The sequence below is a fragment of the Ochlerotatus camptorhynchus genome, unplaced genomic scaffold (assembly GCF_037179485.1).
Source record: "Ochlerotatus camptorhynchus isolate MF236.1 unplaced genomic scaffold, CSIRO-AGI_Acam_v1.1 ptg000067l, whole genome shotgun sequence".
In the NCBI taxonomy this organism is placed as follows: domain Eukaryota; kingdom Metazoa; phylum Arthropoda; class Insecta; order Diptera; family Culicidae; genus Ochlerotatus; species Ochlerotatus camptorhynchus.
Genome location: NW_027040557.1, coordinates 2,745,393 through 2,759,786, shown reverse-complemented (window position 1 = coordinate 2,759,786; position 14,394 = coordinate 2,745,393). Strand labels below are relative to the sequence as shown.

At 37.7% G+C, this 14,394-nt stretch overlaps 3 protein-coding genes across 3 annotated transcripts in view; 1 reads left to right on the top strand and 2 right to left on the bottom strand.

Annotated features, from left to right (window-relative positions):
• Positions 1 to 14,394, bottom strand: part of Usp1 (ubiquitin specific protease 1) — a 473,693-nt gene that overhangs the window by 358,611 nt on the left and 100,688 nt on the right. The gene's annotated exons all lie outside the window — the stretch shown is intronic.
• Positions 1 to 14,394, bottom strand: part of LOC135697177 (uncharacterized) — a 511,087-nt gene that overhangs the window by 490,350 nt on the left and 6,343 nt on the right. The window lies entirely within an intron of this gene.
• Positions 9,791 to 14,394, top strand: part of LOC135697162 (aminopeptidase N-like) — a 29,992-nt gene continuing 25,388 nt past the window's right edge. The window contains exon 1 of the mRNA XM_065216775.1: positions 9,791 to 10,083. Coding sequence (XP_065072847.1) covers positions 10,075 to 10,083 — 9 coding nt within the window. The 5' untranslated portion in view covers positions 9,791 to 10,074. The remainder of the gene's footprint in view (positions 10,084 to 14,394) is intronic.

Sequence of the window (14,394 nt, the reverse complement as noted above, 5' to 3'; positions counted from 1 at the left end):
GGGACACCCCGGCGTAGTGTTTAGCATCCATACCACTCACGCCAAGGTCACGGGTTCAAATCTCACCCCGGGACAAGTCACGAATGACCCAAGTTAACTCTCTTGTGACTATAATTAAAAAAAACCAAGCTTAATTTCACGAACAAACTATACCAAATGATAAAGAAATCATTCTTCTGTTTTTTTTTTCGAGATTGAGTTTTAATTCACGAGAAATCGGTGATTGACGTGTTTGTTTACAAAAGCAATTACGCCCTAATCTCAAAGCTCTCCGGAAATATCGGAAACCGTGATTACCTCTCACCCCAACAGGCCTGGGTTCAGTCCCAGTCGGCGCCGCCGCGATGTTTTGAGGCATAACATCTCTGATCACGCCTTCCTTCGGATGGGAAGTAAAGCCGTTGGTCCCCGGTCCATGAGTTGATGGGTCGATAGGTAGGGTCCAGGTGTGGGAGCTGCCTTCCTGGCACGTCGGTAGCATTGGTGCTCAGCACGGAAAACAAGATCGACGGAAAACAAATCAAGGAAAAAAAATATATATATATCGGAAACGCAAATAGTGACGTCATGTAGGTGATGCTGATGTTGACGTTATTTTCGTTAAATTTACAACGAACGAATGAATTTAACATCTATTTTTTTTAAGATCGAAAACATCGAAAGAAGAGATCGATTTTTTCGATCTTTTCGAGGACAAAGAATCGATCTGAAAAATCATAAATCGGGATGAAAAAGATCGATCTTCCAAAGATCGATCCAAGATCAGCCAATCCTAGATATGAGATTAAAACATTAAAAGATGGCCCACGGCCGTAAAAAGTAACTAACAGACTGAGTCTAGTTTACTCACTATCATATTTCGTATAAAAAAATTTACTTACATTCGTCAAAAGTGGGCTTTGAGTAAATCCGCTTTGGCGAAAGTGAGAAAATTTTGTATGGGGGAGTGAGTAACCTGGAAAAAAAATAACTATACAATGGATCAATGCTGAGGTTTTGACAGAACCAGTGCTGCAAATTCTCAAAATCAATTGATCAATTTTGATGAAAATGAGTAAAGCAGCTATCCGCTATCAAAGGGGACCTCCTTTAAATGGGTGATATCAGTTGCTTAGTCATTTGACGAAGGCATGCATCATTCTAACCTGCACATAAACGGAGCTTTGGTCGACATTCAGGCGAAAAAGCTAAGCCAACCCGACACCAACCTGACTTCTACCAAACCCCAACCCGATATTGACCCGACATAAACCCAAAATTGACCCGACAGCAACACGACATTGGGTCGACATCGAACTTAAATTTGCCTTACATTGATCCGACATCGGGTCGACTTATCTGTTCGGGACAATTTTTCTGGGTTTCTTCCATACTCCACTGGCGTATATCAAATGATAGTGAGTGACTCAATACGCCTTTTTAATAGAAACTAAACGATCGATTCATCCTCTGGTGGTAAATAGGAGAACGTCAAAAAGAATGTTGTGAGCAGAAATTCCTGATTCATTTTCCTGATAAATTGATTCATCTGAGATGCTCCAAAACTTGATTTATAGTTGAAAAATTTAATTCTGTCCAGGAATATTTTTGTTAAGAAAAATGGAAAATTATAAAAGTGCCTTAGTGGTTATGATCATCCGGATTTCTTGTGTGTGAATAGTTCAGGTGCAAAACAGTTCAGATCAGTGGAAAATCATACAACAAAACAATTACCAATGGAAATTGGCAAGATGTTGAATGAAAAATGCTTTAATTTGTGTTGTGATAAAATCTTATTCTGATGTAAACAAACGGTTTGGCTGACGTTTGCTCTCGATTTCGCTTGGTGCACTCTACATTGGTGGTGCATTAAAAAAAAAAACTTTTCCAAGCTTTCGCCACCTACATTTCGAAGTGAGAACTACTAGAAGGTAGATAGTTTCCAAATTCTCCAAATAAAGCAGACGATTTTTAGGGCAAATCGGTCCTTAAAGAAAAACTAATAATTTCCCGTGGAAACTTTTGCTTTAATCGTGTAAGAAAACGTGTTTGCAAACTAACTGGTAGAGGTTACCTCCTGCGCAGCTGCATTTTTCGGAAAATGGTGAATATGTGCGATTTCCACTGGGATGAAAGTGGAAATTAAGTGAATTTACTTAGGGAAGATTGTATCATGCTGGTGATAATGGAGAAATGGTTTTATAGGACGCCAATATTTAATAAATGTGTATTTTGGCCTTTTTTAGGTAAACATATTGATACTCACAATTTTCGACGGAAAACGCAACGGAACTTGATTTACTCCACACGCACCATACTATAAAATGGTGCTAAATGGTTTATAAAGTGATAACAAGATGACAAATCATCTTTATTTAGAGTAATTGAGCAATTTACTTCTGTTTACCATCATATTTACGATGCAGCATTGATGGAGCCGTGAAATGAAATGAATATATCTTAAGAAAGTTCACCTGGAAAAGTCAAAGATGCACATCAGTCTGATCGTAAAAACGTTTTCTTTTTCAATTCGAATGTTATATTGGAAGGATTTCACGCAGGCTTGATGAAAATTATGATTTAATGCTGATTTTCAAGAATTTTATATGCAGTCTGTCAACATTATCATCATCATGCAGTGGCGACATCTGCATTGAGCTTTTGCGGCAATCTTCCAATTGACAGTATCGATGAGCTTCGAATGAGAAAGGGGCTCTTCAAATTATGGTCATGTTAGAATTCGTTTTCACAAAATTGATTCAATGGTTGTATTGGTTCATCTTCAATCGAATGATATGAGAATTAACAGCACTGGACAGTACTATACCATAGAGGTAACTCTAAGCCCAGAAGATCCCGAAGAAACGTGCTCAACTTTCTGGCTCAGCTCTGGTACCTTCGGTCCCAAGCCAATCATTGCACTCCTCGAAACATAGGAAAATCCACGAACCCCTCATTTTATCTGTCAAACTTTCATAGCGAATCAAAACAAACATAGTGTAGTACTAGAGTTTCGGCTATAATGAGGTACGATTATAGATGTACATGGGACCAGTAGGCTAGTCAAGTAGTGAGCCAATTTAAAATGGTTACTTTCCACCGGTGCATACTAACGATTTTAAATTGGCTCACTACTTGACTAGCCTATTGGTCCCAAGCAAATCGATTAACGACCCCATTCCAGTCGAAATTTTAGTAATATACTATGATTGTTTGGATTCGATATGGAAGGTTGACAGATAAAATGAGGGGTTCGTTTATTTTTCTATGTTTCGAGGGGTGCATCGATTAGCTTGGGACCGAAGATAGTACCAGACCTGAGCCACAAAAGTTGAGCACGTTTCTTCCGGACCTTCTAGTCTTAGAGTTACCTCTATGGTATAACCACAGACAAACAGACATAACACTCGCAAGTTGTTCATCGAACAAGCATTTAACGGTCAATTTAAAAGTATCGTAGTTGGTAGTACCGCCACCTGTGGCGCGCATATTCAGTTACCTTGCTTTGACGTTTATACACTACTGCCATCTGTTCAGCGTACTACCCACCACAGTGTACTGTATAACCAACAGTATAACCACACCATGAGTGTGTAAAATAATCATTTCGTGAGCATTCATAGGGCCAATATCGCATCATGCTTTAACGGAGAAAAACGAGTTTGAAATTTCGATGGGGTTTTTTCAATCATAAATTCAGTTTAGCAATGACTTCTTTCCATCAATGGTTTCTAAATTATGCGATTTAAGTTAAAAATCACTATAAAGTAAATATTAATTAAATTTCAAGATTAATTTGGAGCTGTGGAGCATAAAAACATTCTACGCCCACTTGAATTAAATCATAGCAAATGTATTGATAATCTTGTTTTCATCAGTTGCAATGAAGCTTGTATATTTTGTTGAGTAAGCGAAAAATATGGCAATTCAAATAGCAGAACTTCACTTAAATTTGACACTTCGAATATAATTTATAATATTCGAAAATCCCTCTTTTGCCGATCGTCCGATTTTCGAGAAGATATTTGTCAAAATTGATTCCTGGTCTGATACAATAGCAGGTTTACTTGAAAATTTCCCATCTGTCCAATGTAAGTGAACATATAATCACAGACAAACAGACGTAACTCTTTGAAAAAGTTTTGCTTGAAAACATACTATCTCAAAACATATGACCTCAGTAACGACATCTCTCGGGCTTCTCGCGGAAAACAAGCTTGCTCGCTAGCTCGCAAACAATATTGCATAAAAGTTCTATAGAATGTATAGAAACGTCAAAGTGATCCGATGCCAGCGCTGCGGCGAGTAGTTCGCGGAACTGATAATATTCAAATCAACCGTTAAATGCATAAACGAAGATACACAATGAAGAGTTACGTCTGTTTGTCTGTGATATAATAGTACATAGTTAATACCACAAACGAAGTGACAGACGGAGCGGCTCGAAAACTTTGGTGACTAACCTGCTATTTCAATTTTTCAGTGTACCACATGGCAACACCACTACTACTGGATTGTACCACATGGCAACACTACTATTGGATTGAACTAGCATTTTCACCAAATGTACTAGAATATTTTGGTTCTATCTCTTTCACTCTACTCAAAACTGAAATGCATAAAAAAATGACAAAATGATACGCTCTCTTTGCACACTGTCAAAGAATCATTGTACACAAAATCAACTTTGTTCAAATCAAAACAAAAAAACTAAGCCATCTGGTGGATGATGGCACAAGCTTCCAAGAAAATTCTATTACAGTGAACCACATTATTTTAATGGATTTATCGCCAGTTCGTCGACTGTCACTTCGTTTGTGGTTAATACAGTCACCTTTGGCTTCTATTGTCGATATCTCGAAATTGACAATTCAATCATACAAATTACTATTACCAATAGGGAGGATTTTATCATCTGTCCGAAGTTGTTACTCTTTTGCTTGATTGAATGATCGATTGCGAGAAAACGGCGATGGAAGTCAAAAAAGACAGTTACGTTGTACAGCAATGATCCGATTTTGTCAGTCCCCTCAGAATTTTATTTTTCTATAATTTTACATTACCGTAATTCCAAATCTCTCTAATTCACCTTAAAGGTTGATGTTTAAGGTATACTTTGGTGCAATAAGACGACTGGAAAAGCGCATCTGGTCATTACTGTATCGAGGTATACCTGTACAACGAAACCGTTCGTTTGTTCCACGAATTCATTTGTAGTTTTCTACAACGAAATAGATTGGTAGGGGAACTAGGGGCAAGAAGGTCACCCTAACGATTGTCCATTTATATATGCGATCCTGTGAATATTTATAGGAGTTTGTACACCGAATTGTAACTATAAATTTTATTTTTAGGAATATAATTTTTGATCCATTAAAGCAAGAGCAAATTTTCATTACGTCGAATGTAACAAAGGTAAACAAAGTCGAGCTATCAGCACAGACAAACAAACATAACAGTCACAAGTTGTTCATCGAACAAGCATTTAACGGTCAATTTAAAAGTATCGTAGTTGGTAGTACCGCCACCTGTGGCGCGCATAGTCAATTCCCTTGCGTTTGACGTTTACACACTACCGCCATCTGTTCAGCGTACTACCCACCACACTGTACTCAACAGATGGCGGTAATGTTTTAGCGACGATGTTTTACAGTGTGAAATATTCAATGTGTTATGTCTGTTTGTCTGTGCTATCAGTGTCAATCGATGCTCCTGCTATTACACTATATACTGTCCGAATATAGGATCACATCCCATTTTTAAATTTATTTACCAGTCGATTTGCTTTTTGACGTAATCACCTTCCGAACAAAATAGTTTTCGATGTTACTTAAGTCACCCGATTTCTATGGAGATGCCGTTTGCCTTAAGTAACAGCACTGAGAAACCCGTTAAAAGTGTACTTTCGTCGTTTCGCTTTCTCATTATTAAAGTGAAAAAATCGAACTGTTTGTTGCTAAGATGATTTCGGTGGTCCTAAAATGATGAATGGGCTGCACGTAAGGAGACGTAATTGATAATTCTCCCGAATATCCTGGTAAATGCACTTTGACTTAAGTAACAATAGGGGACACCAAACGACGTATAATAACTTTTGACTCAAAAACCAGTATTTCTTAGCATGAAAGCTAGCGATTTGCATTTGTATGATTAAAACCCGGCTAAATATGTTAAACATTGCTATCACTATGAGATTATATGTGTTTAATTGGAAATAGGAATAACTTTTCGGTCATCAAAACAAAACTTTATTTTTCTCGGATCGGTGTGAATGTTTCTTACGACATAATGAAAATTTGCTCTTGAAAGAACATATGTAATAATGTATTGTTATTAATGTTTCAATCCACCATCAATAGTGACACAGAAATAGTAAAAATAATAAATTGGGAATTCATAAATCCTTATTTTATGATACCTTATTCTTATAAAAAATCGCCTTTCAACACATCAACACAAAATGATTTTTTGTATTTGTTTTAAGACTTCGTTTCTAGCAGAACTTTCTAGAATGCTTCATAAGAATACCATGAGTTAGCAATATAAATGACTTCATTTTCAAAATATATTGAGGGTGGCACTATTGCCCCTGGTGACATTCTTGCCCCTAGTTCCCCTACGTTACATGAAATTAATTTCGTTTAAATTTCCAATAGGGTAGATAACTACTTCGGCCTTATCGCCCATTTTGGGCCTATCGAGCAGAAAACTTCAAATAAATCCATGATTTCGGCGTTAACAGATAGATTATGCGTTTGGTACGATACTTTAGTTCAAATACTACCGAATGAAGTCAATAAGAACGCGTGATAGGAAGGTTTACACCCATTATTCCCAAAAACAAAAGAAGCGCTCCGACCGAATCAATTTTTATCTTCATCCGATAGGCCGAAGTGAATTCATTGGCGTTTCAAAAGCGTTTCAATGCGTTAGGCCAAGTTAATAATCCGTAGACCGAGTTTGGCGTCAAGAAGCAGTGTTAGACTTTTGACAATATCTCAACGATTGGTTTCTCTTTATCAAATCTTACGGTACATACAAAAAGTTAAATAAATTAGGAAGCTATCAGTAATAATAACACTAAACTGCGCTAGATTAAGAAAGCCCAAGTGCGGGTTGTGATTAATAGGCCGGAAATGGGGTAGTTAACCCTATCATTCAATTCGTAACAAGTACCAGTCCGTAGTTTAATCAATAATACGAAAATATATGATAATTGATAGTTGTTAGCGTTGTTATCTTAAAATTGACGAAAATCTATATGGGACTGATATGCGATTATAGGCAGTAGGGTTACGGTATGTAATGTGGGTCTAGTCCTTTCATTCGGCCTATCACGCAAATAAATAATTAATTAAGGAATATTACACAAAAAATAAGGAAAATATTGATCACTGATGGTTGATAAATGTGTACCACACACAAATCAATTTATATCACAACATTTCAATACATTTTCAGCTCTCGTAAGTAATAAAACTGGTTGAGAATATCACAATGTTCGGAGTTTTTAGCCGCCATGACTTATAAGGTTAAGATGGGAAGGTTGACTGACGATCATCAAATGGCCTGATTATGGCATTTATTGATTGGAATTACCTGATAATACACACTAGACGTAAAACTTACAGTTGCTGTTTGAATATTTTATGTTTATTTTAATTGTTTAACAACGTTTTCACAAGTAAAACATGGACCCAACTTTAGGGACACATTTCTTTTCTATGTTCCTAACTATGGCCCATGAAATTCATTTGACAGCATATAGCAATAAGAGTAACGTCAACAATGTTGTTTTGCATTTGGATGATAAGGAACGAACAGGAAGGGAGATTTTTTCTGCCAAACCTGTATAATGAACATCACAATGTTCTGATTTAGATATTCTGCGGTCAAAAGACGATAAGCGAAATTTTTAATTTTTAATTTTTAAATTGAATGATTTAATGTAGTTTTCGTAAAATTTTCTCTAAGAAATGTTTTGAGGAATGAAGAGCATTAAGTTAACAGTGATAGTGATAAAAAAAAATACATCAGAAAACGTTACCAAGAGCGTTTTTTTGAGGATCAAACAAGATAGGACGAAGTTGCATCCATAAATAGACCCAATTTGGGGACAATAGACCCATATTACATACATTTCCCTCGTGAGTTATTGTCTTAAAAAAAGTAAGTTTTTCAACTTTTCGTGGTTTCTGATAGCAAACGACATGATAAGCATATCTAAGCATACCATTTAGCAGTAGAATATCGTTTGCAGGTAAATTCATTGATGAGTTATGATTAAAAACGTAATCGATGGCTGCATATTAGACCGAGGTTAGGGACGTATACCCTATATGATAAAAAAAATCCCAACCTGCACCTGAAAAAATTATGTATTCGGTAATCGGACTTCGAACTGGTTTCACCTTTAAATCCATCTCAGCTGAACGACTAGAAAGACTCCCAGGTTGTTCTGGATTAATCTGGATTCGCCTCAGTTTGATGGAACCAGATACCAACAGGGTGGGTGTTTATGTCTTAAAAAGACAGACAGCGCGGTGACAACGCGCGTGGGTGGGTCCGGTTACTCGAGCATTCCCATGCAGTGCTGGAGCCTTTCTCCTTTAGCAAACAAAACAAAAAAAAACGTTGAGGTTGACCTAGATTGCGATTTGCATTTTTAGGGATGGGTTCTTGGATTTTGATTTATATGTTTATGTTCGTTGTCAAAATCAATTTAATTGTGTTTTTAAAAAACAACGAACGGAATGCATCATGATGCAGAGTTGAGGTTAGTGTCCAGTCAACCAGCTAACCGATCGTAAATGGAAAACAATTAGCGTCGATTAATTAAAATTGTTCAAATGAAACGAATTTCTGTCTACCATGTTCATTCAAGAACAATTGAGCCTAAACCGGCCCCGTGGGAAAGTGCCACGTGCCACCTGTCACTATAATAGTTACTGCCTAGCATTTAACAGGGATATTGTTTTGACATGCGTTAATTGGCTCTCTAATAGGTAGATTGCAGATACCGCAATCTTCGTCGTCATGGGTGGATTTACCGGTAAATCGAATTAAATCATCAGAATCGCAGAATCCGTCTTCTGGAATGATAATTGCCGAGTATGGGAGCGCACTGACAGCTATCCGTCAGACTCCGATCACCGGGATGTGCGTATTTGAAGTTGAGTCACGCGTTGCTTTCTTCTAAAATAAGAACAATAAACTGATTAAATACCTAGCTGGGTTAATTTATTTGTTCTCCGTGAACAGTACTTGTCGTTTATGAGAACTATAAATCTAGTGGTGTTATCTCCCATCGACGGATATATGATACCTGGTTGGCCATGTGATAGATCCGGGAAGAACTTTTGTAAATTAATTCAAATTTAAATTGCTCTATTGTGGTATCCGTTTCTTCCACAGAACGATACATTGTTTCACAGTAAATTTAAAACTATCACCTTTTTTATTATAGTGAATCATGAACCGGGAAAACGAGAATCTTTGTGATTGTTGAAAATCAATTTCAGCTGTCAAACAATTCAAAAACATCAAAGCATGCTTCGCTTCAGTAGATAAACATTTCAGTGCGTCGCGTGGTGAGAAACCTTATCTCAGCAAAGCAATCAGGAGATTGGTGAGAGCTGATGCAATGAAGAGAGTGCGAGCGAATGTGAGCGAGCAATCAGAGGCAAAACAGAGAATCGGCGGGGTAGCCGGCCTCCACGATTCGCGAGGGCCCACCCGGGGGCGAACCTATAAATTTCTCACCTGTCCTCAACGGAGACGACAGTTTTGTTTACGATCCGATCGGGTTCGGTTCGTCTCCTTCGGTCGACGGTGAGTGTGTTCAGGATTTTGAAACGAACCTCTGCTAGTGTGGTTCCTCCTTGTGCTCCTCGCCTTCAGTAACTGCTGGCCGTTCCAGCGGGCTGGTTTGTTGAGGTTAGTTAAAGGTGGATCCACAAAATCGAGAAAAAAAACAAACAAATTGTGTTAAGTGATTGAAAACCGTTACCGTTGACATAAAGTATCCATACTGAAGGGGCCACGAGGTAGTCCGTGAAGACGCAAATTAGCTCCGGTGGGCTGACTTCTGAATTAATGGGAAAGGTGAGTAAACAGAGGTGCCGAATGCGATATGAGTGCTTGGTTTGTTGGTCATTGGGGATATGGGTAAATTGTATACATTCGGGACATGTGTGGATGAAAGCATTCTAGTTTTTATTGTGGTGAAAAAAAAGGCAAAGAAGAGACAATTGACAGTCGAATGTATTGTGCCAGTACGATGGAACGATAATAATGATTAGTAATAACGTGGTGTTAAATGGCTACTTAGATTATGGAAGTTTTTTTTTTTTGTTAGAAAGGGCAGAGGTTAATGAATAGAATTTAAATTTTTAAATTGATTTGGTGAAATGTGAAGGTATGAAACAGTTTTCAAAGCCTTAATAATTGATAATTGATTCGTGATTATGTGAAGTATTGTTGCATATTTACTTTCTTTCAAAAGGTCTCAATCAATATATTTCGGATCCAGCGTAAGGGCTGCTTTGCAGTTTGGAAGACGATTGATGGAATTTGGATTGACCAAACATATTTGCAAAATGCTTAGTTTATGGTTTCTATGAACCTGTAAATCTCAATTACCAAATCGATGAATAATGGCATTATTTCTTGTAATGATGCGTTTGAATGAGTTTTGTTAGGATGTCAAATTTTATCAGATAATAGATTATTTTGTATTTATTAGAAATGTATCTATTAATGGAATTAATCGGCAATATTTTGGAGAATGCTTCAAAGTTCTTCAACTAAGAGTGTTCCCCAAGAAACAATTTCAAATGTAAGAAACGCCTTCATGACGATTTAATTAAGCTGCATACTGGATAACAATGCAACTATATTTTATTGCAGCTTCTGTTCAAGCTTCGTTTTCACAAATCTGGAGATTATATTCAACTTCCACATTAATTTGATACATACCTAGGTGTTGTTTAATGTATATCAAACAAAAATTATACGATTTATAAACGATGAACTAGCATAAATCCGATTAATTTTTCATTGGTTCACAAAAAGCATTAAACAGCATTATTGATTGAACTGTAGACAGTTTTGGGTGATTATCGCCCCCCTCCCCCTGCGTAGACAATTGTCCATAAACAACAAAATTGCCAATGATGATATTGATTGTCCTGAGACTAGCAGAAATAGTAGAGATGCTAGATTTCGAATGTTTGGAATACAGTGAACTCTCCACTGCGATGGACCCTTAAAATGATTACTCATGGACCAGATCCAGACCGAATAGCGAAGAAAAATTGAATTTTTGAATCGACCTTCTCAGATTTGTATGAAACTTTTTGTTATTTTTGCTAAAATTCGGGTAACATTTTCAAAATGGCGTCTGTGCAATTTTTCAACTTTAAACTTTAAACGTTCCAAAAGCTTGAATTTTTTCTGAGCCTTTAAAATAATAAAAATCGGGCAAGTACATTTTGAGATATTTAAGTTTTAACGTGTTTTTAGAATTACTTTCCTCTACAACTTTGTCTCGACGTTATTTCGAGCAGAAGTGCCGTTTCTGTGCTACAATTATAAAAAAAAAAAAAAAAATCAAGCATGTCATTTTGAAAAATGACCGAAGATTTCAAAGATTTCAATTTTGTAACCGAAACACAATCGTTGAGCTATCTATCAGGGAGATATGTGCACTCTATTAAAAAATACTCTGTTCTCATGAAGATTAATGAAGGGTAAAAACGAACAGTTTTAGTTTGAACATCGGATCTGCATCGTTCTCTCTTGCCGATCCGCACGACATTTGCTTTTTGCTGAAGGAAAAGTTACCTCTATTGTGTAACAGCTATCTTAAGCTACAAAAAATTTACACAGCACTTTTCAGAATTAAATATTACCAGTAAATTGTCTACCTTGTTCGATTCTTATTCTTCTTCGATCCTTGTTTGGACCCTGCCCGAGGTAATCCTGCTTGGAAATTGATTTGGAAAATTCCTCTTCGATCTTTCGGATTCTTATAGTACTCTGCTTGGAAGTCGATTTGGAGAAACTTTCTTCTGGCGCCATGGCGCCTAAATGCAAAAGAAAGGGACAATCTCTTGATCCCTCTTCTGATGAAATTTATTTGAGCAATCAATTTGATATGCTCACGGATGATGATCCATCATCCAGGCAAAATTCCATTGAACATTCCAAGCTTAATGCCAATAAGGAAAAGGTTCCCCTATTGTTGTAACCACTTCCGATTTCCATGCTCTTCGCACGGAACTTTTGAACTTTGTTAAAAATTCAAGTTTTCACTTCAAACTGGCCGTCGGGATGAATGCCCATGGACGGATTCAAACGTCTTCTCAAGTATCTTACTGAGAAGCAACACAATTTTTTCATTTACGACACTGTAACAGTGCTAATGGAACCACAACTGTCTTGCTCAAGAGGTACGATCCCAGTGGAAGATTTATTGTCGAACGCCTACTTAGTTTTTACAATCATCTTTGCAAACTACATCTCTCCCTTGTTTTAATTTTAACATTTATTAAGTTTTACTTTCAAACAAACTAAGGAATAGTTCTTATTCATCAATTTAATCTAAACGGGAACACTTATAAAAGCAATCATTGAAATATCCAGGCATCCGTTTTTCACGGCAACTACGTTTCTCCTGTGAATTTGTGACTTCATAGACTCATAAGTTCGCCCAATTTTAAGTAACTCCTCCAGTGACGTGTCAGCTTCGTGGTATTTAGCTCCCAGCTTGTCGTCTCCATTCGTAGCGTACACAATCTGGTTTATTATCATCTGCTCGATTTGTTCACCGAATCCACATAGCATTGCCTGAGATCGCAATCGAATTGCAAACTGGTCGAGTTTCTCATTCGGATGAAAATGGAGTTGACGAAACTTGAACCGCTTGTATCGCAGTGTCATTCGTGGAGAATAATAATCATCCAAAACATCCATCGCCACCCGATATAGGTTATCCAGAACACATCCCTCAGTGGTACAGATGTTTTGAGCAACCTTTCTAACGTCTGGACCACCGAAACACATGAGCGCTTTATACATCTCGTCATGGTCATCAACCGCTTTTAAAGCCAGATACGCAACAAACTGATCCTTCCATCTTTCCCAACGAGACGACGTAGGACCATCACCTGTTTCAACAAACGGCGTTGTGTTGAAGTTTAGCTGAAATTTAATTTTAAATAATCACATCAAGTTGCCTTCTTTTTTCCTTTGTATTTGTCTTCTCAACAAGCTAAGACCATAAGTTGGTCCATCCCACGGCTTGTTGCCTTGAAAACGTGTTACCATGGTAACTGGTGAAAATTTCCAAACACGTTTGATTTTTCCTATTTTTCCGGTGCCAAATGGGCTGGGAATTTTTCTCCTACATTAAGGATTCTGACGGACTCAGGCCTTCTGCACCTTCTACGTAATCGAAAATGGACTGGGATTTCATCCCCTAACATTTTCACTTGCGAACTAGGATTTTTCTTGGATCCCCTTCGCTTCATGTTGAGAACATACTGGAATGACACTACATTCCCTGTGTTTCTCATATGCGGGCGGGGGGGGGGGGGGGGGACTCCATCTACGATGCAAGTAGATGCGAGAAATGAAAGATGATTTTTCGAAGATTGATTCGCTAGTGTGAGATTTTTTGAGCATCTAGAATTGAGATTTAGATGTCGCCCCCCTCGTATGCGGGCTAGAACTGCTAGTTTTCTTCGCTTATTGACCAGGTGCACGGACTGGAATAAAGATTCCCTGCGTCATCCTGGGTTTCACTGTAAGCACAACGGACAAGATCATTGTTCCCTTCGTTTGCTTTTGATTTAATACCCAAACGGTCTGGAAATTTTCCCTTAGGCCGAACCGTTTCCAATATTGGATTGCTAATCCAATAACTTATTTAATATTTACCATCGACATTCCCGATATCCTCGTTCCGTTCCGTTTCGTCTCCGTCGTCGTTTTTCCACGCGCTCCGATCCCATCCTCGTCGCCAATGTAACAGTGCTAATGGAACCACAACTGTCTTGCTCATCAGTCCGCATCGTGCTCTCTTGCCGTGCGTATCTATTTGCTTTTTGAAGCCTCCTAAATAAAGCTAAATAATAATAATAATACTTGCTTTTTGCTGAAGGAAGTGTTACTACTACCTAAAGCTACAACAAATTTAAACAGCACTTTTCAGTGCTCAACCTGTAAAATTTCTACCTTGTCAACTCTTATTCCTCTTCGATCCTTGTTCGGACCCTACCCGAGGTAATCCTTCTTGGATATCGGTTTGGAAAATTCCTCTTCGATCCTTCAGATTCTTATAGTAATTTGCTAGGAAGTCGATTTGGATAAAAAATTTACTGCCGCCATGGCGCCTAAACGCAAAAGAAAGGG